The 24,557-nt window shown below is 35.7% G+C and overlaps 4 protein-coding genes across 8 annotated transcripts in view; all 4 read right to left on the reverse strand.

The window, feature by feature from the left end:
• Positions 1-4,939: 4,939 nt before the first annotated feature.
• Positions 4,940-5,704, reverse strand: Mettl5 (Methyltransferase like 5). The gene has a single exon (XM_087344194.1). The coding sequence runs from the start codon at positions 5,702-5,704 to the stop codon at positions 5,054-5,056; it is 651 nt and encodes a 216-aa protein (XP_087200320.1). The 3' UTR covers positions 4,940-5,053.
• A 24-nt stretch (positions 5,705-5,728) lies between these two features.
• LOC110829082 (SOSS complex subunit C) lies at positions 5,729-8,259 on the reverse strand. The gene is made up of 3 exons (XM_022062423.2): positions 7,832-8,259; positions 6,438-6,571; positions 5,729-5,884 (listed from the first exon to the last, which is right to left on the reverse strand). The coding sequence occupies exons 1-3, from the start codon at positions 7,875-7,877 to the stop codon at positions 5,729-5,731; spliced, it is 336 nt and encodes a 111-aa protein (XP_021918115.2). The 5' UTR covers positions 7,878-8,259.
• Positions 8,260-10,894: 2,635 nt separating this feature from the next.
• Positions 10,895-20,068, reverse strand: DMAP1 (DNA methyltransferase 1 associated protein 1). 2 transcript variants are annotated; one of them, XM_022062422.2, is made up of 9 exons: positions 19,940-20,068; positions 19,249-19,465; positions 18,917-19,080; positions 18,604-18,822; positions 17,604-17,711; positions 17,069-17,260; positions 15,752-15,893; positions 14,915-15,069; positions 10,895-11,052 (listed from the first exon to the last, which is right to left on the reverse strand). In XM_022062422.2, exons 2-9 carry the CDS (start codon positions 19,451-19,453, stop codon positions 10,909-10,911), a joined length of 1,329 nt encoding a protein of 442 aa, XP_021918114.1. In that variant the 5' UTR covers positions 19,454-19,465; positions 19,940-20,068; the 3' UTR covers positions 10,895-10,908. The 2 variants fall into 2 exon arrangements, with proteins under 2 accessions (XP_021918114.1, XP_021918112.1); XM_022062420.2 differs by having other exon boundaries at positions 19,843-20,053.
• Positions 20,069-20,935: 867 nt separating this feature from the next.
• Positions 20,936-24,557, reverse strand: part of LOC110829076 (oxysterol-binding protein-related protein 9) — a 37,255-nt gene continuing 33,633 nt past the window's right edge. For all 4 annotated transcript variants that reach the window (XM_022062414.2, XM_022062411.2, XM_022062412.2 and 1 more), the window contains 2 exons: positions 24,310-24,415; positions 20,936-23,676 (listed from right to left, as the gene is read on the reverse strand). In XM_022062414.2, the coding sequence (XP_021918106.1) occupies positions 23,587-23,676; positions 24,310-24,415 (196 nt within the window). In that variant the 3' untranslated portion in view covers positions 20,936-23,586. The remainder of the gene's footprint in view (positions 23,677-24,309; positions 24,416-24,557) is intronic.

Raw genomic sequence — 24,557 nt, forward strand, 5'->3', positions numbered from 1 at the left:
GAAAATTTTGAAAAAACTTTCAATGTGAAATTTTTCAAATTTTTTTGGTTTTGTGCGCTTTTTGGACAAGTTCCAGCATTTTTCGATTTTTTGAAAATTTTGAAAAAATTTCAAAATTCCACCACCTGCCTTGCAGAACATGTCTCTCTCTGACAGTTTCTGATGTACTGTGTCTCTGACGAAGGCGGTCTGTCCCTCACTCGGGCCTCAACGGACCGGTCTCTGTATGACTTCTCTGACGTGCTGTCTCTGAGAAGCTCATGAGCTGTGCACAACACGTGAGGCAAGACGGACCTGTAGAGACCAGACACCTGCAGAGGCCGGTTGTTGCAGACACCGAGGCAGGTAGCAACTTGGTGAGATAGAGGCCGAGTACAGCAGAGACAGGATGTCATTCACTGAGACTGGTATGCATCTCTTGAGGAGACCGTTAAAAATTTGAAAATTTTCAAAATTTTTGAAAAATCAAAAAATTCTGGAAATTATCTGAAAAGCGCACAAAAACCGAAATTTTTTTAAAATTTTGAATGTGAAATTTTTCAAATTATTTTGGTTTTGTGAGCTTTTTGGACAATTTCCAGCATTTTTAGATTTTTTGAAAATTTTGAGAAAATTTTAAAATTCCACCACCTGTCTTGCAGAACATGTCTCTCTCGGACTGTTTCTGATGTACTGTGTCTCTGTCTCACCCGATTTCTGCCGGACTCGGTCTGCATTACGCCGTTATAAGCCTGGCACAGTCTTTGCTGAGAAGCTTTTCCAGAGACCTTGGTGATACAGAGAACTGATAGTGAAGGGACCGAGTCAGGCACAAACCATGTCCATTGGAGACGGTACGGCAGACGGACCAGGTGGTTAGAATTTTGAAAAAATTTCAAAATTCTCCAAAAATCAGAATATGCTAAAAAATTCCTAAAAAGCGCACAAAACTACAAAAATTGAAAATTTTCAAATTCAAAAAATGTTAAAGTATTTAAAAAAAATTGACTATTGAATGAGTAGGGTGTGTGGCTGGGTGATGGCTACATTGCCCATCCAAGGCAACATGATTACCAGTCATTTGAGCCAAACTTAAGGATGTAATTAGCTCTTATGAGAAGTGGATATTAAAATGTTTTGATCTAAATTAACACTGAAATGACCTAAAAATTTCAGGAATCTTCAACATCAAATTTCATGAAAACTGATTTACCTGTTTTCAAGTTTCTTGATGCACTGACCAAATTTTAATTTGCCCTCTGCTGACTTGCACATATGCAAGTTATGATTATGTGCTATGTAATAATTTTTGTGTAATGAGTTCTTGAATATTACATTTGTGTCTGCAATAAATGCAAGTGAAGATGAGTAATGTATGCTCTAACACGCGCACATTTAAGTTCTTGTTTTACTTCTACAATACAAATCAATCATAAATTCACTGTAATAGCAAGATCACTGCTACAACCTTGGGCAATCACTAATTATGAACATACAAAATTACTTTGAAGAACTCCATCAATAAATAAATGTATTTAATACATTTTACTGTGATGATCAATGTAAACACCTGCTGTATATAATTTTATATTAATTTTAAGTTTTATAACCTAAGGTATGATGAACTCTTGAAGATGACCTAAATGGTTTACACTAGCCAAGTTATTAACAAAATAAAAAAATAAATAAATTGCACTGGGTGTTTTTCTTTCATATTGTAAGAACACTCACCTCATCTCTGGCTCTACAACCCAGTGTGGGTCTTGGCAGCCTCTTTTGGAGTTTACGTGATCTATTTAGACATTCGGTAGGACTCCTTGGATGAGTGATCAGCCTGTCGCAAGGCCTCTACCTGTACACAGGACAGCACAACTCAGAAAAACGCGGACAAACATCCATGCCTTGAGTGGGATTCGAACCCACGGTCCCAGTGACCAAGCGGCAGAAGGCCAAAGCCTGAGATAGCATGGCACTGAATTTAAAAAATTGTTAGTAACATATCATCTGTCTGATCACCCAAGATTTTATTGCATTCAGTCACTGTAAAAGCTTCAAATCTTCTATACAGATATGAAAATAGTGTAATCTATCTGCAAGTTCATCTTGGTTCACAATCAAATGTTTGCATGTAATTAGTTGTTATTCAAAATGTCACATTCAAACTACAATGTTTCTCAACACAACATGAATCGCAAAAATTATACAGCAAACACATGTTATATAAGCTCCCCACATTCTATTTGAAGCTTGAGTCATTTTCAGTTTATTTAACAATATACTCCGACTGCGGATCATCGAATGTGGTAGATAGCTGATATAAGTCGTGAATGGTGAAATGATTTAGAAGAAGGCAGTCATATGCTGTTGCATTATCTTGGAGACAGTAAAAAAAGAAACATGAAAAATCATCAGTGTGGATGAGTGGATATCTAATAGACATTCAAACCATGTACTTCCCAAACACAAGTCTGAAGTGTTACCACTACACCATCCCTCTGTCATTACCGGAAGAGATGAGCGAATATATTTATTCCCTTTTGGTATTCAAACCAGATCCCTCCCAGGTAATAAGCACAGTTATTAAAAATACAAGAAATACACTTTGATAGTAATCTGAGTGGAATGCGGTCCCTTTAAAATATGGAGTATGAAAGTCTATTAGAATGCATCAAACACTGGGAAGCATCTGTACCACTGGTTATTTTACGACACAGTATCTCTTGATGATATGAGCAGGGTAACTCAGTCACTATCATGACTGACTACAGACTGAATGACTAGGGTTCGATCCCTGACAAAGGCAGAAGTTTTTTCCTTTAGCCTCTGCCTCCAAACCAGCTCTGAGGGCCACCCAGCCTCCTATCCAATGGCTACTGGGAACATGGTTGGGGCATGATGTTGACCACTCACTCCTATCTAGCGCTGAGGTTAAAGAATGAGTAGGAGCAGTACTCGTCTCCCCCCAAGACCCACAGGGGCATACAGTGGGAGAGTTTTTCTTTTCAGCACTACTATCCCTTGATGATGTCATGTGGAACTGAATGAAATGTTGGATGACAATGAATAGTAGACACAGACTGATGTTGCAGAAAGAAGTCATGACATGTTTAGGGTATTATTCCCTTGCATTTATACATGAGAACCAAGGAAATCTATGACGTTTTACTCAGGATAGGCAGTCCCTCACCAGAATTAAAAGACCATACCTTCCAAATGGGAATCAGACATATTACTGCTACCCAATCAGGTCCATCTTACGTCCAGCATTAGATATAGCAGCGATGAACATTCAACTTTTACAGTGCCCAAGAATTAACTTTTAAATGGGATAAGAAGATGGCGAAACAACGGAATCACTGAATAAGATACCAGAGTAAGGTTGCATGACCTAAGCCTTGAAAAAAGATAATGCTGATGATATAAATACAGAAACATAAACATACTGCATCATGCTTACAAGTGAAATAAAAGTTCAGAACGAGTCATTATCTCTGCTCATTTCTGAAAATACATCAAATTGCACTTGTCATGTTAAAATAAATTGCCATTGAAAATAAAAGTATGATAAACAAGTGTTCTCAAGCTCTACAGCCCACTTGTGAACTTTAGCTTCCTGAGGTTTCTTGGTCTCAAAGTGTGCATTTACGAGTAGTGAGTGACCAGCCCACAGACTGCAGAATATCTTCTCAATCCTGATTTAACTGCCAGAGCCATCTAGCAGTTAATCGGGAGACTTGCGTGAGAAATGGCAGCTGAATTTTGCTCGTAAGGTTCTTTTATATGCCGCAAATCTACGACATGGGACCACCAGCTTTACTTACCCTCCAAAGGAAGTTGTGCTATGGATTTTTATCACCCTTAAAAATCCATCGAACTCGGCTGGGTTTGAACCCGGGAACCTTGGGGAGCACGCTAACCACTAGTCCACCGAGGGCAACGATAAACAAGTGTTACTAGCTGTTATACTGTAGAATGTTTATTGCTGCTAAGTGAAACAGATGTTATTTACACAAGGGGAATGTCCAATGCTTCAAATTTCTTGTTGTACAGTCCCACATAAATATGAAAATCTGATGTGCTGACTGTAAACAGCTTTTGTAAGAATACTGTAGTGGAATAGTCACATTCAAAAATGAAATGAGGCATAGGATAATGGAATAAAGAAAAAAAACTAATGAAGAAACTGCGATTATGAAATAAAGATCGATGTTTTCAAGTGAGAGTATATAACAGCTGTGCAGGGTTGCATAACATAAAAAATTAGGAGGAAATTAACATTCTCCCCCTGAGACTGAAAGAATTGTAAAGACATTATTTGCAATACCAGCAGCCATACTGCTTCTTTCTTTTACATAATACGATTAATAGAGAGTATAACCGTTTAATATGGTGCAGAGGAGATAATGCTACCAAAATTTAAGTTCTAATTATTTCAGCACCTTGAACTAGGATAAAGATCAGAGGATAATATGGATCAATAGAATAGTTCTTCTTCTTCTTCTATGGCTCTCCGGTCCGTATTCGGTCCATGGCCTCCTCAATTCTCCTCTTCCATTCGGTCCTCTGTTAGGTCCGTCTGTCCAAGGCTTTGATCGAGGTTTTGAAACATCTTCCTTTTTACGGTGCAAGGCTGTTAGCTTTGCGACCAACCCCCAACCTGGAGGACCAGGGTACCGGTCTTAGTCTGACCTCTCCCCCTCCACCAATCTGGCTAGGGAGGCCCTACCAGTAGCTCTTGGGGTCACTGAGGTACTAAAGCCCCGCCACCACGACAAGGTGCAGGTACCATTATGTGAGGCAATAGAATATTTAGCTGTGATATAATCTACCAGACCCACAATTTCAGTAAGTGAGACACTGAGGATCTCAAAGAAGGAAAATTATTAACTATAAATAATCCCTTTAAACTGGTAATGTACAATTTCAGGATCTTGGGTAAGAATAAGATATCTTCCACACATTCAGATTATTATATACAGAGATTAACATCAATTTTATTCATAATTTTACACATTACGATCACAAACTAAAGAATCATCTCAAACATGCAAAACTATTCATCACTGTCATTTTATCACTTCTTAACTGGACGTTGAAACCAGAATCGAATAAAGTCTACTTCAACGTCAACTGACTGCTTCTTATGAAACTTGTATGATGCCGGGAGATCAAACTTCAGTTCCGCCAAAACCTGAGCTCTGACACCCCAGTCAGCAGCTTTAGCGAGAACATGTTCTCTCGTGGATGTCTTATGTAGTGAGTACACAGATGTATTTGCTAAATCAAGGGAAATTTGGAGAAACTTCATGTCTATACCACGATTGTGCTTTGTTCCAAATGGTGGATTCATAATAACTGTATCAAACTGTTTCTTCCAGCAGTTTGGTAAACATTTAACCACATCGCACTGTACAGTATCCACATTATTCAACTCAAACTCATTGATATTAGAATGAAATATTGACAAGGCATCAGTATCTATGTCAAATCCAACACACAATCCAGCCCCTAGCATTGCTGCTCCAACTGACAAAGTTCCACAGCCACAACCTAAATCTGCAATTAATTTACCGTCAATGTCACCAAAGGATGACTCGATTGTATGCAACATTCGAGCTCCGATATGAGGCATCGTAGCATACTGCTCCAATTGCACTTTAGGATTTTCAAATATATCAACTTCCTGCAGATATTGTTCCAAAGTCTTAAGTTTTACACTTGCCATGTTATTTCTTGATATGTGTCGCCGCTATTTTACGTCAAATCGTGGAAGAACTGGTAATATAAGATTTCCAAATGATGAATCTTGAGTGATGAAACATCCAAAAGATAAATTGTGAGCATGTTGAAGAGCAGCTCTTTGGGAAGATGACATCATGTGTGCTTCAGAGGACATGAACACAGGCTGTCAAACATGAAACTTTCATTCTCCAAACGTCTATAACAATTGATTCAATACTCAACTGAAAGTGTGGTAATGAAGAAGGCACATAAAAGTATTTTTCCAAAATGGCATTTATGTGGAATACCGTTCCTTTAAGAGTAGACCCATAAACTTGAATGACAACAGCACTGCTAGCTTGCTAGAGCTTGTCATCCTTATAAAAACTGTCTCGGAAGGTAACATGTAACTAACTTGTGACGCTTTCATAACTACAGCTGTATTCTTGCATCACAGTCTCCAACTACCAACGTTAACTAGAAACTGTGTAATCCACCACTTCAAAAATAAATGTCTATGAGATTTTTTTTTATTTCTACCAGCTCTGAGTGCATGTTTTGAATAAGTAACTGAAAAACAATAAGTAACAAATTTAAACTATGTCATGAAACATAACCTAACATAAGTTTCTCCTGCAAATCTATTCGTTTTCTATATGATGACACTTGTGATGTTATTTAGCCACTGTTATTGTGACCTGATATGAAAGCAGGCAAAACTAAAACATGACACCTACCAAATTAACGGCAGGTCCCACAGCAGATAATGACGGTGGTATGGTAGGAGAATTCAAACTTGGAGCCACTCCTTGCTTAAGAATTTGCTGTTTCTTCAGTTGTATCTCTTCCAAGATTTTGCGATTTGCAAGTTCTGTTGGACAGATATTTAAATATGCTTTATATTATTCATATTCATGTTAAAAGTACACAAAGCACAATAAAAGCATTTAAAATATGGCTTCATTTTCTACTACCTCCCATGATACACTGATGGTTATTATGTTACATCTAATAATTGGCGTACATCTGTACAAATATTTTTCCACGCAGACACATTATACAAAAAAACTATATTAAAAAAAGTTCCACAAATAACATTTGATAAAATTATGTCAATCCTAACACTGAAATATAACTAAAATATAACATTAAGAAGGGGAAAAATGGATAGAAACTGCAGAAATTACATTCCTTAGAGATGTGGCTTAAATTACATTAAAGAATCAAATCACTACTACATCGAAGAAAAACAAATTTCATTAGATAGCAAAAATTATGATTATCCTCTTAAAGTCTGACCCCATGTTCATATCATAGGATGGGGCAAAAATAAGAAGATTCTGAACATGAAAATAAAACATCCAAGAAGGAAACTAAGATTAAGTGGGAACGGCAGGTTACGAAAGATGTCACATGAAGGAAGAAGAAACTGATAAAGAGCTATGGGAAGTCAGGGAGATGGACAGGCTTGGTTGTCAGATGACCCACATGAAATCGAAGAAGTAAAACTGGAAACAACAGAAGTCGCTAGACATACAATGCGAAGAGACTGAAACCTTGCTGTATACATAAACTAAATACAAACTGTAAACATAAAGAAGATTCATTGGACACCTAAAACTGAAGGACCACCTATTCCATAGGATGTAATGGACCAAAACACACAAACTTTGAGGTTATGGAGTATTATGTTATTCATCTGAGGCAAGTTTGATGCAACATACAATATGTTTATACAAGTGTACAGTGTCATAAACCTTTGGAGAATCATCAGACAGATAAAGCTATACCATAACAGATTCCAAGGTCTGCAAAACAAAAAAGAAAAGAAAAACATGTCTTTTTTCATACAACATAAAACTTGACAAGCTTCACAATAAATTCACATAAAAACACACAAACGGTTTAAATTAAATCAGATTTAACCAGATAAGATTGGAAAGAACTTTATACCCACAGCTCAGTTTTAAATGATAAAACATGACTAAGAAATGTGCATTCTGAGATGGTAAAAATCATTCAGAACTAGTTTCACTGTGGAAGGCCCCTAAATCCCTATGCTATAACAACAAAATTTAACCTTAATGTTAACGGTATTACCAATTCTCAGTTTGTAGGTTAGGAACGTTACCTTGACGAGCACTCGGTGGCTGGAATGCCATGAAGTTGTTTTCCATCAGACTTGTTAAAATAACCGATAAAATAAATGTTCCTCGCTTTTGTTATACTCCTTACACTGTTCTATCACACTTCTGTTACGAGTAATATGGTTCCTATGCACTTTTCAAGTGTAAAAACCATATACCCCAACTATCGTCGCCATCACTTTTTGAGCAAACAAAACGCGCATTCACCATTACAATTTTATTTATAATTACCCACACGTTGAATAAAATGTATAATATGCACACCGTCCCAGTGTATATGTGAAATAACAGTTTTAGAAAAAATACTATCCTAGAACTTATATACAGATAAGTTTAACGACTTAGCATTCTTTCGCAGTACTTAGCTACAACGTGTAATACGTGGTTACCACATGCCGAAAACAAAAGAGTGCAGACTGGTCATCATTATGAGCTATATTTTAACACCAGCGTTTTGTACCCTCAACCTCTTTTAAAAACTAATTACCTTTGATTTATGCTTAGAACCCTCGTAGGTACCACGAACCTGACAAAATCGTTACATAATTAAATCCATTTCACAATTTCCCTACAACCCACTTGTCATTGCTTTCCAAGACTGCCAGGAAAACTGTATATGTATTTGTTGTTTCCATCATTCTGAATTAACACGGCTCACCTCTTCTCGATTTAATTGCCTAACTTTATGTAAGCCATACAGAGTTCACTAACCTCAATTCAGTACTTTCTATCGCATAAAAACGTGGTGTTTAGTTGGCTGTATTACAATGAAATTGATGAATCAGGTTCAGATCTGTCTGTCCGTAAAAGTGTGCCAAGAATTGCAATACTAAAAGATATAAGGAAAAAAGAGGTGGCAGACAAAATGTAATTTTTGGTCTCATAAACTTTAATAGAATAATCTAACACTAATATGGAAAATTATGCAAACTTACAGACCTATCAAGATGATACACAGGACAATCACATACATATTCAATGCCTAGCAACCTTATTTACAAATATATGTAATATACTGTAATGTCAATATCCTTTTCTTCATGCTAACTTTTGTTTTGAACACTGATAACCTATATAGCTACGTAACAGATAGCCAACAAAATAAATATCTGAAAGTACATCTGGAGGTTGTCTTCTACTCATTACCACCATGTCATAAATTGTCCTGGACTTTTACCATCCTTTTGATTAATGCTGGTGGGAGCATAAAGGAAACCAATCTTCTCTATGTAATTCCAAATAATGACTTGAGAGGAAGTCCTGTTTTAAGATACTACCATAATATTTGCCTTAAGAGATATGTACCTCCCCAAAAGAAAGCTTAAAGCATAAGCACTAACCATTCTGTTCAGTAATTTCAAATATTACTTCTTCACACAAAGATCATCATCTGAAACTATGAGGTTAAAAACTGAAACCTGATGGTGGCACTGCTAGTCAACATGCTGTATGCATCAAACATTAGTAGTCTACCACAAGCTGTGCAATAGAATTCTTCCAAACAGGACCAACCAATTGTCATTCCCATTCTTTGTGCTGAGTGTTTACATCATCAAGCAAAATCAACCCAACATGCTCTCAGGGGTGTCATCATGTTGCATGACCTGCAGTATCCAGAACACACGTGTCACATCATGTGACTTCCACATGCTTGTCCCCCTCAAGATAGTATGAAAGGGCCAAACAAGATCTCTAGGTTGCAAAGGTTCTAGTAACAGCCCAGGGAGTCCTTTGTGTAGTGGATTCATCATCTGGCATTTCAATAGGCTGCCTACCTCAGCACCGGCACAGGTTATGTTCGATGGCATCGACTCCTTCACCCAGAACAATGTGTGAACTGGTTTCATTTGAAGAAGCCTCATCATACCTTCTCTTTCAGAAATGCAGAAAGACTTTATGATGTGGTACATTTTCTGGTTACATCATATTTCTTCTTCATTTTGTATTTTCAGATTCACGTTCATAAAATACATGAATGGTTTCAACACATGAAAGAAACAAGTTACATAAACCGAATATATGTGTCCATAGTGTTCATACAGTGTTTGTGTATGCAAAACGATAGTCTTAAAACTAATTAATACAATTAGGCAATGGGTAGGTTCCTCCACATTACTAGATTGTAAAAATCGCAAAGTGCTACAGCACTAAATCTGTGTTTCGAGAAATGCTGCAATAATAAGAAATGTACTAAATAAACATCTTAGGCATAAAGTGAGTTCCAAAGATGAAATAAGTAAATTATATGTTTAAGAACACAATACTTAAATGACGTCCAAATTCCAAAAACTGGGTGAATATTTTACTAACATTTATATAACCAAGATACTTTTCATTGCTAAGAGTGAAAGGGTTAAAAACAGGGTTTATGGAATATAATCTCATATGACATAATAGGGTTTGAGATATTACTATTTATATTAATAAGCTGTAAACTTAATTTTGGATAATAATTATGCATTAGAAATAACATGCTGTGTAACAACCCTTTTAAGCTGAAACTCATCTGAATAATAGTTAAGAATTCATTCCATACCTCAAAGAGAACACAATACTTCTTCATTACAAAAACCATCTGGTTAATGCTGTTAAAGGAAATAATTTTTGTTTACTCAGAATCATATGAAATAATATATTTTGATTCACAATACCAGATCACTGGGAGTTGGGCTTTCAGTTTTACTACTTTAATACACACAATGAATACATGTCCATAGAACATCACCTAATTCATCACACTATCTTAACTGTCAAGGTTACAGTAGTTATGAATTTGGAAAATCAAAAATCAGGACTATAAAATATTAATTACTTCAATGACAGCCAAAGACAGCAAGCAGCATGTAATGAATATCCTAAATTCACAAAAATGTAACTGGATAGACCAAAGAAACGTTTGCATAAACTCATGACCGGGTTGAATGAAAACTTTGTTACAAACCACTAAGTTGGCAAATGCCGCAGTTATTCAAAACAAGTGGTCAAGAAAGGATTACGCATGTCAAGAGTGTACTACAAGAAAAACTTTTATTCATCAGTGCACTTACAAGCACAAAAACATTCATGTAAGGTTAGGAGTGCCTGGAGAACCCACTACATCTATGATCTCGGAGATTCCTTTCTGTCTTGTGGTGTCACTCTCTGCGGAAACATAATTTTGGGGTGCTTCCCTGTTCCCCGAGATGGAAGTGGGGACCACCAAGGTCTGAAAGAAGAAAGAAATTCAGGAACGAGGTGCGACGTACACCTAACTTATGATCCTATACTTTTGTTCATTTCTTCATTTATTTAACAACATTACTTGTTCTACATGTAAGTCAATTTTAGTCCACTTTACAAAGTAATGTCAGCCATTTGCTATCAATAAACACTTCTCTTCACAGTAAGACTAACATAGTTTACGATGTTTTCGGCATACACGACTAACCACACGTGTTAAGCAAAAGAATCAAAACTGTATACAGATGATACGCTTAGCAAGCATAGCTCTAATACTCTTCAATGGGAATTAAAGCAAACAAAAAGTCTGTCAAAATGAGTAAATTATAAATTGCTTTTATTAATGACTTATAAAAGAAATATAACTATACAACAGAACAATGCAAGAAAAGATAAACAGAAAAACTGACCTTTTGTATGGGGGCACCCATAACTTAGCTATCTAAAATTAGTGTTGAATGCAAAACAGAGGATTACGGAATATCACAGTTACAAACCTGGCACACTAGAGTATAATTAATGGATAGAAACCTCTCGGAAACACATTTCGCATTTCTCTCTATCAGGTACAAATTCCATAAGCTGTTAATAATACGAATCAATTACATTAAAAAATATTGTATAGTAAGAGATTAGAACTACCAGAGTTATTTTCAAGCTATGGATATAAAAACTTATGTTAGGTGGATACAGTCTTCCGTACGGAGAACTAAACTCAATAAATGATTACATGAATAGAAAAGCGATTGATTATTAATACTTTTAATAGACACATTTGTCTTAATGATGAGATGATGATAGTAAAACAAAATGCAAACTGTGAAAAACAATATATCAACATCCCGCATGAACCATCATCATTAGATAAAAACTAATTCTGAAGCTGAAGCTTTAAATTCAATTCCGGATAATGACGACGCCAAATAATATTTTTTTATTACATGCCATTGTCACCATCTCATCAATTAACATCTTTACAGCAAACAAGCAACATGTTAAAGGGAAGAAAACTATAATCAGGTAGCAAGGACCTCTGCAATGTTCATAAATTCCACCAACCAACAACCCAGAAGACATCCATCTTCATTCTCACTGCCATGAGAACCTCAAATACCACATTTTAATACTTTCCAAATGTTTATATTATAAAATTGTTTCCTGAAGTACAAGCATGATTCACCAGAAACATTTAATAACATGAATTTCCTAATACCCATCTATTCCTGGTAACAAGGCATGCAACACACAGAAACAAAACACAAAGAACCGGAGCCAATGTAAGATTTGAGGTTTTCACAGCGGTGAGTATGAAGATTTCTGTCTTCTGGGTTGTTGTGCTGTGTAATCTGGTCAATGTTTACAAAGGTTTCAGAGGTCATACTGCCTCTGCCATCAGTCATCAGGGTGATGAAACATTGGTAAACATCGACCAGACTACACAGCGCAACAACCCAGAAGACAGAAACCTTCAACCTGAGCCGAGTTTAGATATAAGTAGAACTTTCACTCTCATCATAATTTTCTACATATGCGAGGCTGACATGACTAATAATTAACAACAGGCATCATGCTAGTCTGAAAATGAGATAAAAGATTTTCAGACATGTAGAAACATGTATGAAATGATTAAGGAAAATTTTTTTTTGTTAAGATGACTAATTGACGGTATGGAACGCACCAGTAAATGTTTTATCCGAGACTGACTATGCAAGCACAATATTAATTTCTGAAAATCTATTATTCAAATTCATATCCCTTGTATTTAATTTAGTAGCTATAAGTCGTATCACAAAAGCAAAATGCAGAAGCTAAAAGTTCGAGGAGGCAATATAATTATTGTCACATCTATCACGAGCAAAGATTGCAAGCCACACAAAAATACAAGCATCTTACCTTCAAAGATCTACAAAACAAGGTGCAAGTCACAGGTATCTACTGAAGACAGGAAGTCAAGGACAAATACAACTGTAGAAAAAATACGTAAATTCTGCAGCTCTTATTAAATGTCGAGAGGTTGCTTCCGCTCGCACACTGAAAAATGGCTGAATTTCGTTCACGTCTTCTCCGGGTGCAACTCAAACAATGGTCAATATTATTTTATAAGAAAAATCTTTAGCTCTGCAAAGGACAAGGATTGTCTTTGAAAACTGAACTAATGTTTTTGATGACTTAAAAGCAATAAGAAGTGATACCAAAATAATAAAACTGCACACTTAACCATTAATTCTTCTATATTAAAATCCAAAAACAAGACTAAAATTATAGCTAATATTTAACTTAAAGATACATTACATGGTACATATGCATCTTGGTAGCCCCACAATACAGTACGTGTTCACGTATATACTTATAATATAATTTTATATTTCAAGATCACGCTAGTCTAATATGAAAAAAAACATGAATATCTGAAATATTATAATTAGTAATACCTTTCTTTGACTCTTTTCTGTTTGGGACTAACCAGTTTTGTCCATATTGGTTTCGAGCAAGAAACTCACGCAATAAACCCTTCAAGTACGTCACACAATTATACACTAACCATAAATGAGAATTTACATACATCTTTCAGTGCGATAAAAGACCACGTCTTCTACGATTTTCATCAGAAGTGTCTACAAATTACGCCTTACAAAGAATTATAAACCTTACGCAGAATGCCCGAGAATAAAAATCTTAGTGTGAAGAAAACCAAAACACATTCTGCACCAACATCTATCGGAAATACTTTAGAACACAAATACATAAAGGTTACATTATTATTTTTTTCTTTTTTCCGTGGCGTAACATCCCTCTGAGAGCCTAAGCCGACTAGCGGACTCCTGGCCTCACGTTCACATGCCTAAGCAGAGGTGAACGATCATCCAACCAGATATAGGGTGACGTGTGGTCAGCACGTTGAACCCCCAGCCATCGCTAGTTTTCATGACCGGATTACGCTACTCATCGTAGCTCCCCAATTTCCTCACGATGCTGGGTTGGCACCGGCCCCATACACCGGTCGAAAATCTCACAAGAAATTTCTTTCCCCGAGACTCGAACTGGCGCGCATTCCGTATCGCCAGTCCGAAGCACGACGCCTCAGACCATGCGGCTACGGCGCGGGACACATTATATACTACGACTCACAAATTTCCAACTTATCAAGTCAATGTTTTTTAAAGTGTTCTGTCACTAACTTAAATGAGAAAAAAACATGGCTTCTTAAAATATACTGAACAACACAAGATACGGACCCCTAGAGTAAATAACATTGGTAGAGTCTATTTAAATATTTTTTGTGCTCGCATTTTTCAGTACAAAATAATACAGAAATAATATTGTATAAGGAAAAATTTCTTTTGATATACTTCAAATCTTTCATACAACAAGATACATTAATTAATTATGATTTGAGCGAAGCACATCTAAAATTAATAACACGAGTATATTATAGGAACAGTGACTCTAAACCTACCATATTTAAATATAATATTTATACGCTATAACAAGAAGCATATATATATATTTTAATCGATTTCACTAGATCCTGAAAAAACTGATACCCATTTATATCTTTGATATAACTATTCACTAAAATATCTTATGTTAACACAAAATATTCATTCGACATTAACAATCAACGATTGCTTACAATTACACAACATTAGCATCAGAATGAGTATCAGTATAATATTAAAACCATTCACTTAATAATCTAAAGTGTTTAGATAATTTTACTCAACCAGGTACTAAAATATCACTTTATTCTATTTCAGAGAGAACAAAAATCCACTAAAACTGGTACTACATCTGATTGCTGCAATTGCTGAAGAAGAAGAATTACATTAGCTGCTGGTACCACTGACCTTCCCGGGATTCAAAGCCTCGTACTGATGGCGAAGAGTCTGCAGCTCGTACTCGCACGTTGCTAGTGCCGTCTTCAACTCGTAAAGCAGGACCATATCGCTACGTAGCTCATTGAAGTGTACGCATATGTCTTCTGTTGGCATTGGGTTCAATTCTGAAGAAGAAGAAGAAGAAAAAGATTTTATTAACACCTGCACCTTGTCGTGGTGGTGTGGCTTGAGTACCTCGATGACCCCAAGAGCTATGCTGGCGGTAGCATAGCTATGGTACAGCCTCCCTAGCCAGATTGGTCGAGGGAGAGGGGTCGGACTAAGACAGGTACCCTGGTCCTCCAGGTTGGGGGTTGGTCGCAAGGCTAACAACCTTGCACCGTAAAAAGGAAGATGTTTCGAACCTCAATCAAAGCCTCAGACGTCTTCCAGAACTTAACCTGTCATTCCTATCTTTAATCCCAGCCTCCCACTTAAGCATTTTCCTTTCACCTTCTCTCGATGAGAACACATGCATGCACATTTGTACACAAAGAAAATTTGGCTACAAAGTGTGTGTTTATACGTGTTTAAGTTTCGAACTGTTTTTTTTAATATTGATTTTGAACATCCAACACATGGCACTAATTTTAGTTATTTCGAAGATACATTCTCGAATACGATCGATTTCGTATTTGAAAAAGATAAAATAATGAAGGATATCTCTAGCAATGCCGTGTTTTTACATTCACCTATAAAATTAAGGTTCTATTGGCCAGCTAATGCATTAACAGACTCCTTTCGATTTTCCGATAAAACATTTCTCATTTTTAATGTCACTTTGACGCAAGTATTTAGCAACAATACCTATAAAAAGTTCTTGCAGAAGCTGTTCGATGGCTTTGGTTCTCTTCTGCCCCACACTGGCAGGCAGTTTCATGCGTTGGGAACGTAAACTTACACCACTTCCTTTGAAGTCCGGGAACTTGATTCCGGCTGTTTCCACAACCTGAATTCATGGAGTAATATACAAATTATTGTAATGCACAGCACATATAATTTCACAAGCTAAGTTTTTAATACTCCTAATTCACAGGAAAAATTGTATCATGTCTGTTTATGTAACCTCTACTGTACGGGAAATGAACACTCCACAATACTATAACTGGATGGTGTAGAAGTCGACCAACTAACTAACTAGATGGCTTACTGAACCCAAAGGTTCATCACCGAATTAACCAAAGCCCTCCACCGGACCCTGTCCTGGGCCAACAAAATCCAGTCTCCTTCAACTCCTATCTCCCATAGATCCCGCCTGAGATTATCCTCCCATCTACGTCTAGGTCTCCCCAGCGGTCTCTTCCCCTCAGGCTTCCCAACCAGTACCCGGTGCACACCTCTTGTCCCATCCATGCACGCTACATGCCCTGCCCATCTCATTCTTCTCGACTTAATCACCCTGACAATACTGGGGGAGCAGTACAGATTTTTAAGCTCATCATTATGCAGTTTTCTTCACGCCTCATCGTCTTCCCTCTTAGGCCCAAATATCCTCCTCGTTCTCAAACACCTGCAATCTGTGTTCCTCCCTCTGAGTGAGAGACCATGTTTCTCACCCATACGAAACAACAGACAAAATTATTGTTTTGAGTATTTTAATTTTCAGGTTCTTAGAAATCAGACGGGAAGACAAAATATTTTGAACTGAGAAGTAGCAATCATTTCCGGAATTTAGTCTCCTAACTTCCTCGTGAGTGTCGTGGTCGATGTAGAAGTCGTGACGCACAATTGAGAAAGATTAATACAATTCAAAATTGACATTAGTAAGAACTCCTAATAAAACTTTCAACCATAGTCATCATTATCAAAGCAGCATATACAGACGAACAGACACTTTAGGTCTCGTATGTGACGAACCTATATATAAATATTATTTATAATTTATTTAATAATGCTTCGAGTATCTTAAGACTATACAGTACCAAAAAAAAGGATGATTGTACATAATAAATTAAAAAAAGGTGCGCCTCATTAGCGATACTATCCCAGCATTTGGCTGGACGAACTGAGGACAACCAATCCCCGGGCCACGATTTGAACCAGGGACTCCCGAATATGAATCAGGATAGTTAATCACTCGACCAAAACATTCAGTCGAAATGAATGTTCCTAAAAAACACTTACATTGGGATCGATACGTGGTCTTATTTGATGCTGTAACTTTTTCTTCGTAAGCTTCTTTTCAGATTTCCTTGTTTCTGCTTGGTTATCAGCAGCCGTTATCAGTTTCTGAAGATCTTGTTGTTTCTTCTCCCGTTCTTTCTTCCTTGCTTCGATTCGTTTCAGTTCATTGATAAGAGTCTGCTCTTCCTCAATCTGTCCAAGTAACGCAACAATTACAAGTTAAAAATAAGAAAAGTAATTTAAAAGATATGAGAATTATGACACGGCAAATGCCAACGTACTTTATCCATCTTGTACGTCTTGTCGTTAGTGTTTTTTTAAAAATCATGAAGTGATTAAAGTTTTTGAACTCAGTAAGAACAAGTGTTTCCAGTATTAATTATGAATATCATTTCCATTTCTTATCATCGACCAATATCGACCGATCGATCGTGAAGTATTCACATCAAGTCGCGGGACACTCCATAGACATATAATTAGACTTCATTCTCTTATGTAGCATAAATAAACGCTCTGCTTTCTTTTTTCTTAATACCTGCTCTGAAGTTCGTTCAAAAATTCGTTTCAGTTGCTCCTTCCGTCGTCTTTCGTGGTCCGCATCGAACACGTACACCTTAGTTTCATGACTGGAACCAGCTTTCAACTGAAAATATTACATTTAATCTCAATATAGGATTTATTTGGTGAAGAAAAATTAATTCGCTCCGTCATCTGAAGATAAATAGACAAACTGCTACCTATATTGTAAACTTCTAGTTTTCAAGGTCAACTGTTTATCACATGGCATTTGCTTCTCTTCATTACAAAGCTCCATTGTTTTTACAAATAAACCAAAATAAAATTACATTATGAATACAATAAAGAGTATTTTATTTTTATGTCAAGTTTCTGACATTTATATCCATTATCAGGTAAAAATATAGGAAAATTATTCGCGGACCTTCGCATAATGATACAGCTGTTAATCACAAACTTTCAATCTAAGAATTCCTTTTATAATGCTTAAATTCTTAAAATACAGACATAGTGACACTTTCCACTTTGATTTTTAAATAAGGAAGACCCATATCAGGAATGTGATCTCGGCTATTCCGGCGGACATGCTCCACAGAACATGGCAAGAGCTCAAATATCGTCTGGACGTTCTCCGTGCTATCAAAGGAGCCCACATCGAGGTCTTCTGAGGTCAGTAAAAGAACTTCCAGTTTCACTGTAATCTGCCACAAACCACGTGTGGCTAGCTCAATTTGTTTGCGCGCCACAATTTTTCAAAACCCTGAAGGGACTTTGTGGACACACTGTACATCACTGATTATGAACAATCTGAAACTTAGACTAAGAGACTTTGATAGGAGAAAAAAATCCTTTTGCAAGAACTAGGTTTTCAACAAGATGATAATATTAAAATGGATCTTATAAGAAGTACGGTATGGACAGGCTTCAAATGGCTCAGGATAAGGGCAGGGGATTTCTTAATCAAAAGAGTGACTATCAGTTTCTCAAGGACCCTCCTTAACAGTTATATATATACTTACTTTGTTCAATACTGCACAAATGTCATAGTATCGCTCCTTTAGATCCTCTACGCTTCTATCTGGAAAACGAGATCGATCCCAACGATCACGAATCACAATGAAACGTAAATCAAAACGACGGCACAAGTCAAACAAGTGATCAGTTTCTTGTCGGCTCCACGAGTCATTATGCAAGTGCTGTAGGTACTCGTTGTCCGTGTAAGTTGGAACTGGAACTTGCTGTCAATAAATCCACAATTGAAGTATCAATTTTTATAGCCGATATCATTACAGCGAAGATACATCACACATGCGCCCAAAATTTTGTGCAAACCTTATTAAATTTCGCAAAAGGATAATCCCTTGCTTCATCTGTTATCCTCTTCCAGTGATGAAAAACAGCCCCATCTGAACGAGCTGGATTTGTAAATGGCATCCACCTCCAGGGACGCACACGTCGCATTCCCAGTTTAGCTCTAAGTTGTTTGTAACCTTGACCTGGTAAATATAATGAGATTCTCAACGAATATACTTTCGGTGCTTAGTAAGAAGCGCTTTGAGTCAGTACAGACTGCTTTGACTTAAGCCCTTCTTACCCAGAACAAAAGGTATCTAATAATAATTTAAAGATGTACATTTTCTTAATATGTTACAAATGATTCATACCTGTATCTGTTGGAAATAGTGGTGGTGCATCCTTGTTATCAGTATAAAGCAAAGCAAATACTTCTCGGTGCATTCCTTCAGGACGTTTTGAAACCTTTGTTGTTATTGGCTTCTTTTTCACTTTTTCAGACCCTAAAATTGCTTCTTTAGTTATTTCTGGTGTAGGTGGCCTCTCCAGTTCAAGAATATCCCTTACATCAGCCATGATGGTTTCTTCCTATAAATATAAATTTCATATGTTCACGAAATAACAGCAGAAGTTATTATAACAAGAATATATATTATAACAATGTTCTATGCCATCTACATCGAGTCCGCATGAGGTATTGTCTTCAAATTAGTAAATTAACCTTGGGTTCCGTTCTAGCTATTAATTTCTGTACATAACACGGTTAACATTCGTTAGCTCAAACCACTGTTACTAGTGTATGCTTTGTTAGGCTAAAAAATAATTGACACTACATATTAATTTTGACTGTTACTTTTAAACTATCATCAATGACAGCATAAAGGCACCTGAACATACGAAATGCATCGATATAATTAATCAGATTTACTGGTCACACTTTTATTTTTGCATAATGGAATATATACCTGGGCCTTCATTGTAGTGATATAATTTGATATATTATCGTAAGTGGTCACCATACAGAGTTGTTACAAATGGACTTCAAACATACGCGTACTTTACCTGGTACTCTTATACAAGTAAATTTGCTCGGCGTTACAACTTCCACACCACCATAGGAAACTGTCAAAACATACATTCCCTAGCACATTACTTCCGTAAAGCACTCTATCCATTTATACTCTTTGCAAACAGGCTAGCCAATGGTTAAAATGAAATGTCGCGAAAATGGTAAGCCAGCAATACTTCTATATTTGAAAAAGACCCATATCGTTGGCTGTAAGGATTGTTTTTCCTATTAACGAGTCTTTTTTTTTTGCCAAGACATGGTCCATGTACATAATCCATGGTTCGAGAAGAATTCTGTATTACATAACTAATGCATAATTCCCGTGCTGGCTTTCAACGCCAAAGAAAGTAGTCACCGGCAATGTTTGGCATTCGTGTCAAATTGAAAGCCAACTGATCTGGCGAGATGGGAGTTGGTAAAAGCAAAATTTTATTCATAAAAAAATAATACAAAGATACCAAGAAATTCCTCGTTTTTTACTGTGGTCGTTAGAGACCGCCACCATTCCTAAGCCCAAATATCCTCAACACCCTATTCTCAAACACCTGCAATCTGTGTTCCTCCCTCAAAGTGAGAGACCATGTTTCGTACTCATATAGAATAGGTAGAATTATTGTTTTGTATATTTTAATTGTCATTCCCAGATATTTTAACTCTTGTTACTATTTCAACTTGGCATGTTGATCTTCGGAATTCTTTCCTTCCTTTCTTGGCAATTGCATTAGGGAAAAAACCTGACCTAGATATTCGCTCCATAAACGAACAGTATGAATCCAAGGCTATCAGGTTTATTTTAGTAAAATGGACGCAAAACATTTTGAAAGAAAACACTTAACAGGTTCACTGGCTGCACATTCCACTTCCTTCTCATGCCCCAAAAACCAGATGTGATATCGTCAGTTTTATGCGAATTTGTTCCAACATAGAATTATATTGGTGTAAAACCACATACTGCAATTTGTCTTATCTTTAATATTCATCAATTAAAGTTTAACTTACCACATGCATTTTATTCATAACAAAAATATTACATCAACAAGGAACACTGTACATGGTATGTAAAAACAGGTCTACTAAAGTTATGCCATGTTTCTCACTAAAATGCAAAAAATTGAAAATTTTATATTTTTATATATATATATTCATACTGACTTGTTTCATTGATTACAGATCACCTGAATAGCATGTTATAAAATTTATAAAATTAAATATTAACACACTGTTAATATAAATTTTGAAGAAATATTTAAAAATCAGGCAATACAGAGCAATTTATTTTATTAAACTAAATCTGCAAATCTAAAGAAAATAAAAATAATTGACAAGAATGAATATGTACCTCCCATATGCATATAAATTTGTTTATTAATATCACTTGACTTCCTGTCATTATTCATATTCCAAAAACTTTCCATGTCCTTATATCTAAACTTATTAAACATTTTTAGACATGTGCATCAAATAACAGAAAATAAAAGAAGGCAACAGTCTTTAATACAATTCAATTGTAAAATGATCAAATTCTGTCAATAATTTCACAATCACAAAAGTTCCATATTGTTGGAAGACTTTCAAAATCAACTCTTCCAGTGCACCAAAATAATGCTAAATGGAAGGAAAAAATAAGGAATTTGTTACTTAAAGGAGAGAAATGGAATGTTCAGTGTCCCATGATGTACAAGAAAGAAAATGTTAAATAGTAAATAATATAAAATCTTTTTGTCTAGAGTATGAGAGATGAGTTGTATGAAAATCAAACAAACATTTGTACAATGTGGGTGAGTGCACATTTTAACCTAGTTCTGGCAATTTACAAAGTGACTGCTGAAAATATACAAAATGATGTATAAGAGACTATGGACATTAAAATGTCTGTGTACCAGTACATAAATATCATCAGTGGAAATAAATATTATCTACAAGTATGAAATACGAGAGTATATGTGTGTTCAGTATTTTAAAACACTGAAAATAATCACAGAGTTGTACCAGTTTTCTGTCATGTACGTACCAGCACAATGATTCTCACCTGTAGTCATAAAGCTTTCTTTGACAACTGTTGCTGAACCATAACAATCCGAAAAGCAATTAAATGGATTGAAAACATGTGACATACTGCAGAAACAAAATAATCAAAGTTAAACATAGATACAATTATATAAACACACATAAAGCTACAAGTCATGATAAAGACTAAAAATGGACAACAGAATTTATTAAACATCTTTATTAGACACTTTCCAGAGCTTTTGTACTTTCAGATTACTAACAAACTTGGCTCTTCTAGAAGATAAATTTGTAATTGTTTTTCTTCATTTATATACTTCTGTTGTAGCAGAACTATGTTTATTTTTACTATAAAAAATTTTCATGTAAATATTTACACATTAGTATTAAATAAATTGAATGAGATTAGCATTTTTGTTGTTCCTTAACTTTTTAAAATAGACTCATACAGCTGTTTTCACAATATATCCGAAAAGCCTCGTGCAACAGTAAAAAACAGAAATTTTTTGCAGCTTCCAAATTACAAGAGCAGAGATCTGAGAATCAATGTACTAGACTAAAGATAAAGTTTACATGTTATGCAACATCTACAAAAATGTATAACCGTATAAAACTACTTCGTTCCAGTGTCATCTATTAAGGCAAACTATTGTCAGGTGACAAAACCAACTACATTTTCGTAACAATTTCATGAATTTATAACAAAGTCAACAGTCTCTCTGGATTATTTTACTTTGTAAATTCTTTTAGAATGTCTCGCAAAGCGACTAAAAATACCGAATATACGAAATTTCAGAGGCTTTCAAGTGATCACACGTGTAAAATACTAATTTTTTTTTTGAGAAGTTGTGACTGTAAACTATTACTTTCGAAAATACAGATCAACAGAATCAGTTGTAGTACTCGAGTAACTATTAATTAGTGTATATACAGTAAATACTGTAACATTACGATAATGTTAGATCATTTTATTGACATCTAATACTCAGTTATACCACCAGTATAAAGCATAACATCAGCTAATGGATCTAACAGTAAGTACGGATTTCTGAAATCCTTTTGTTCATGCTACTACTGTATCAACCTTGAAGTGCATTATAGAAATACCTCTGACCATGCATTTGTGATAATTTTCTTCTTGATCTGTATCATATACATGTTGAGGCATGTAAAATCCTAATTATTTCTGTGATAAATTTGTTCCTGGACAACTTTCAAGTCTCACACTAGTTTTATGTATAAATTAATTTTAATTGTAATACTGAGCCATTGTGCATTATCTGACTTGAAAATCTAATTATTACTTTTCATTCTATTGCATGTTTCTTACATAACGTACACAACTCTTTAGTTTTCAGGAAGAAAAAATTAACTGTGACACAAAAAATTTGTAGTTCTTTAATTATAAACACATTCAAGAAACTGATTTATCATTGTGTATATATCAAATATCTCAGATCTGGAAGAAGTGGCATTCAATATTCAGTGAACTCTGACAAATAGCGCCATCCACAGCACTAATGGAAAATCTGAGTGCTCTTTTACAGCAGACGGGCTTCGGAGGGAATGCCATCTGGCATACGGACAATACTAGTCAGTCAGAACATTACAAGTCATACTCAGTACTGATTTATCAGTGTGGATTGCTTGGTTTATTCTTCGGTGAAATTCTCATAATCAGTGGGTTCTTGTACACCCAATTTTCACCCGCTTCTTGGAACAGCTGCAAAAGTAATACAACGCATGTCATTACACAAATAATTACGTATGAAATACACAACTGGAATACAGATAAAAGACAACTTCATTGCCTCTTATTTCAATGTCTGGAGTTCGCAGGTACAGACGACGCAACTATAGCTCGCCGAGACCAGCTATGGCCACCAAACAACGGGATCAATAGCTAAGTGCAAGTTTTACTCCTGTGAATAACAGCATCTAGTGGAGTGTCACTTCAAAAATCTTGTCATATACCTTTTCATTTTTAATTCTGAATCTAGTCTGAACCATTTGACTAAATGTATTAATTTCCCTGATGCCACTGATGACGACCTCTTGAGGTCAAAACGCGTATGGCAATAGTGTCAATTATAGTGTTAATAGTTGTTGCTTTGTTTACTCTATATTCGAGGTGTAGTTACTGTAATTATTTTTGAAAAATAAATCTCATTGTTTCCATATTGCACCACAGCTTAGTCACTGCTGCTATTCAGAGCAGACCTGTTTACAGGAAAACCAGAAATGTTTTACGGATTATTTTTCCGACCACAGAATCCATCCTATTTTTAAATTACGACACAGACAGTTCTGACATATGTATCATGTAAAAACTAGGAACTTATCAAATGTTTATTACCATTGTTTCCCATTTGAACCCTCTTTCCTTTCGTTCCTTAGCCTCATCTCTCTGCTTTTGTTCCAAGGCAAACTTGGCATTTGTAGCACGATCAATGTCTTTCAACCTGAAAGACAGATAAATTAGATATATACATTATAACAATTCTAAAAGAAGCATTTATTATGACATAACTACATTTACCCCAAGTACAAACCAGAAAAATATTTCTTGTCGAGTTATTGCCTCAAATTTCTGTTTCTAATATA

This window comes from Zootermopsis nevadensis, unplaced genomic scaffold (assembly GCF_977971745.1).
Source record: "Zootermopsis nevadensis isolate Lab colony 2312 unplaced genomic scaffold, Znev_1.0 Znev_ptg000007l, whole genome shotgun sequence".
Classification (NCBI taxonomy): Eukaryota; Metazoa; Arthropoda; class Insecta; order Blattodea; family Termopsidae; genus Zootermopsis; species Zootermopsis nevadensis.

Bases quoted from the DNA above. Each gene is read 5' to 3' on its own strand.
- Mettl5 (XM_087344194.1), bottom strand. From the start codon at position 5,704: ATGGCAAGTGTAAAACTTAAGACTTTGGAACAATATCTGCAGGAAGTT.
- LOC110829082 (XM_022062423.2), bottom strand. From the start codon at position 7,877: ATGGAAAACAACTTCATGGCATTCCAGCCACCGAGTGCTCGTCAAG. The intron at 6,572-7,831 runs GTAACGTTCCTA...TCTGTCCAACAG, and splicing joins GCCACCGAGTGCTCGTCAAG to AACTTGCAAATCGCAAAATC. The intron at 5,885-6,437 runs GTAGGTGTCATG...CATGTTTGACAG, and splicing joins TGGGACCTGCCGTTAATTTG to CCTGTGTTCATGTCCTCTGA.
- DMAP1 (XM_022062420.2), bottom strand. From the start codon at position 19,896: ATGGTGACCACTTACGATAATATATCAAATTATATCACTACAATGAAG. The intron at 15,894-17,068 runs GTAAGTGTTTTT...CCATGAATTCAG, and splicing joins GACCACGTATCGATCCCAAT to GTTGTGGAAACAGCCGGAAT. The intron at 15,070-15,751 runs GTATTGTTGCTA...CTTCTTCTTCAG, and splicing joins TCTGCAAGAACTTTTTATAG to AATTGAACCCAATGCCAACA.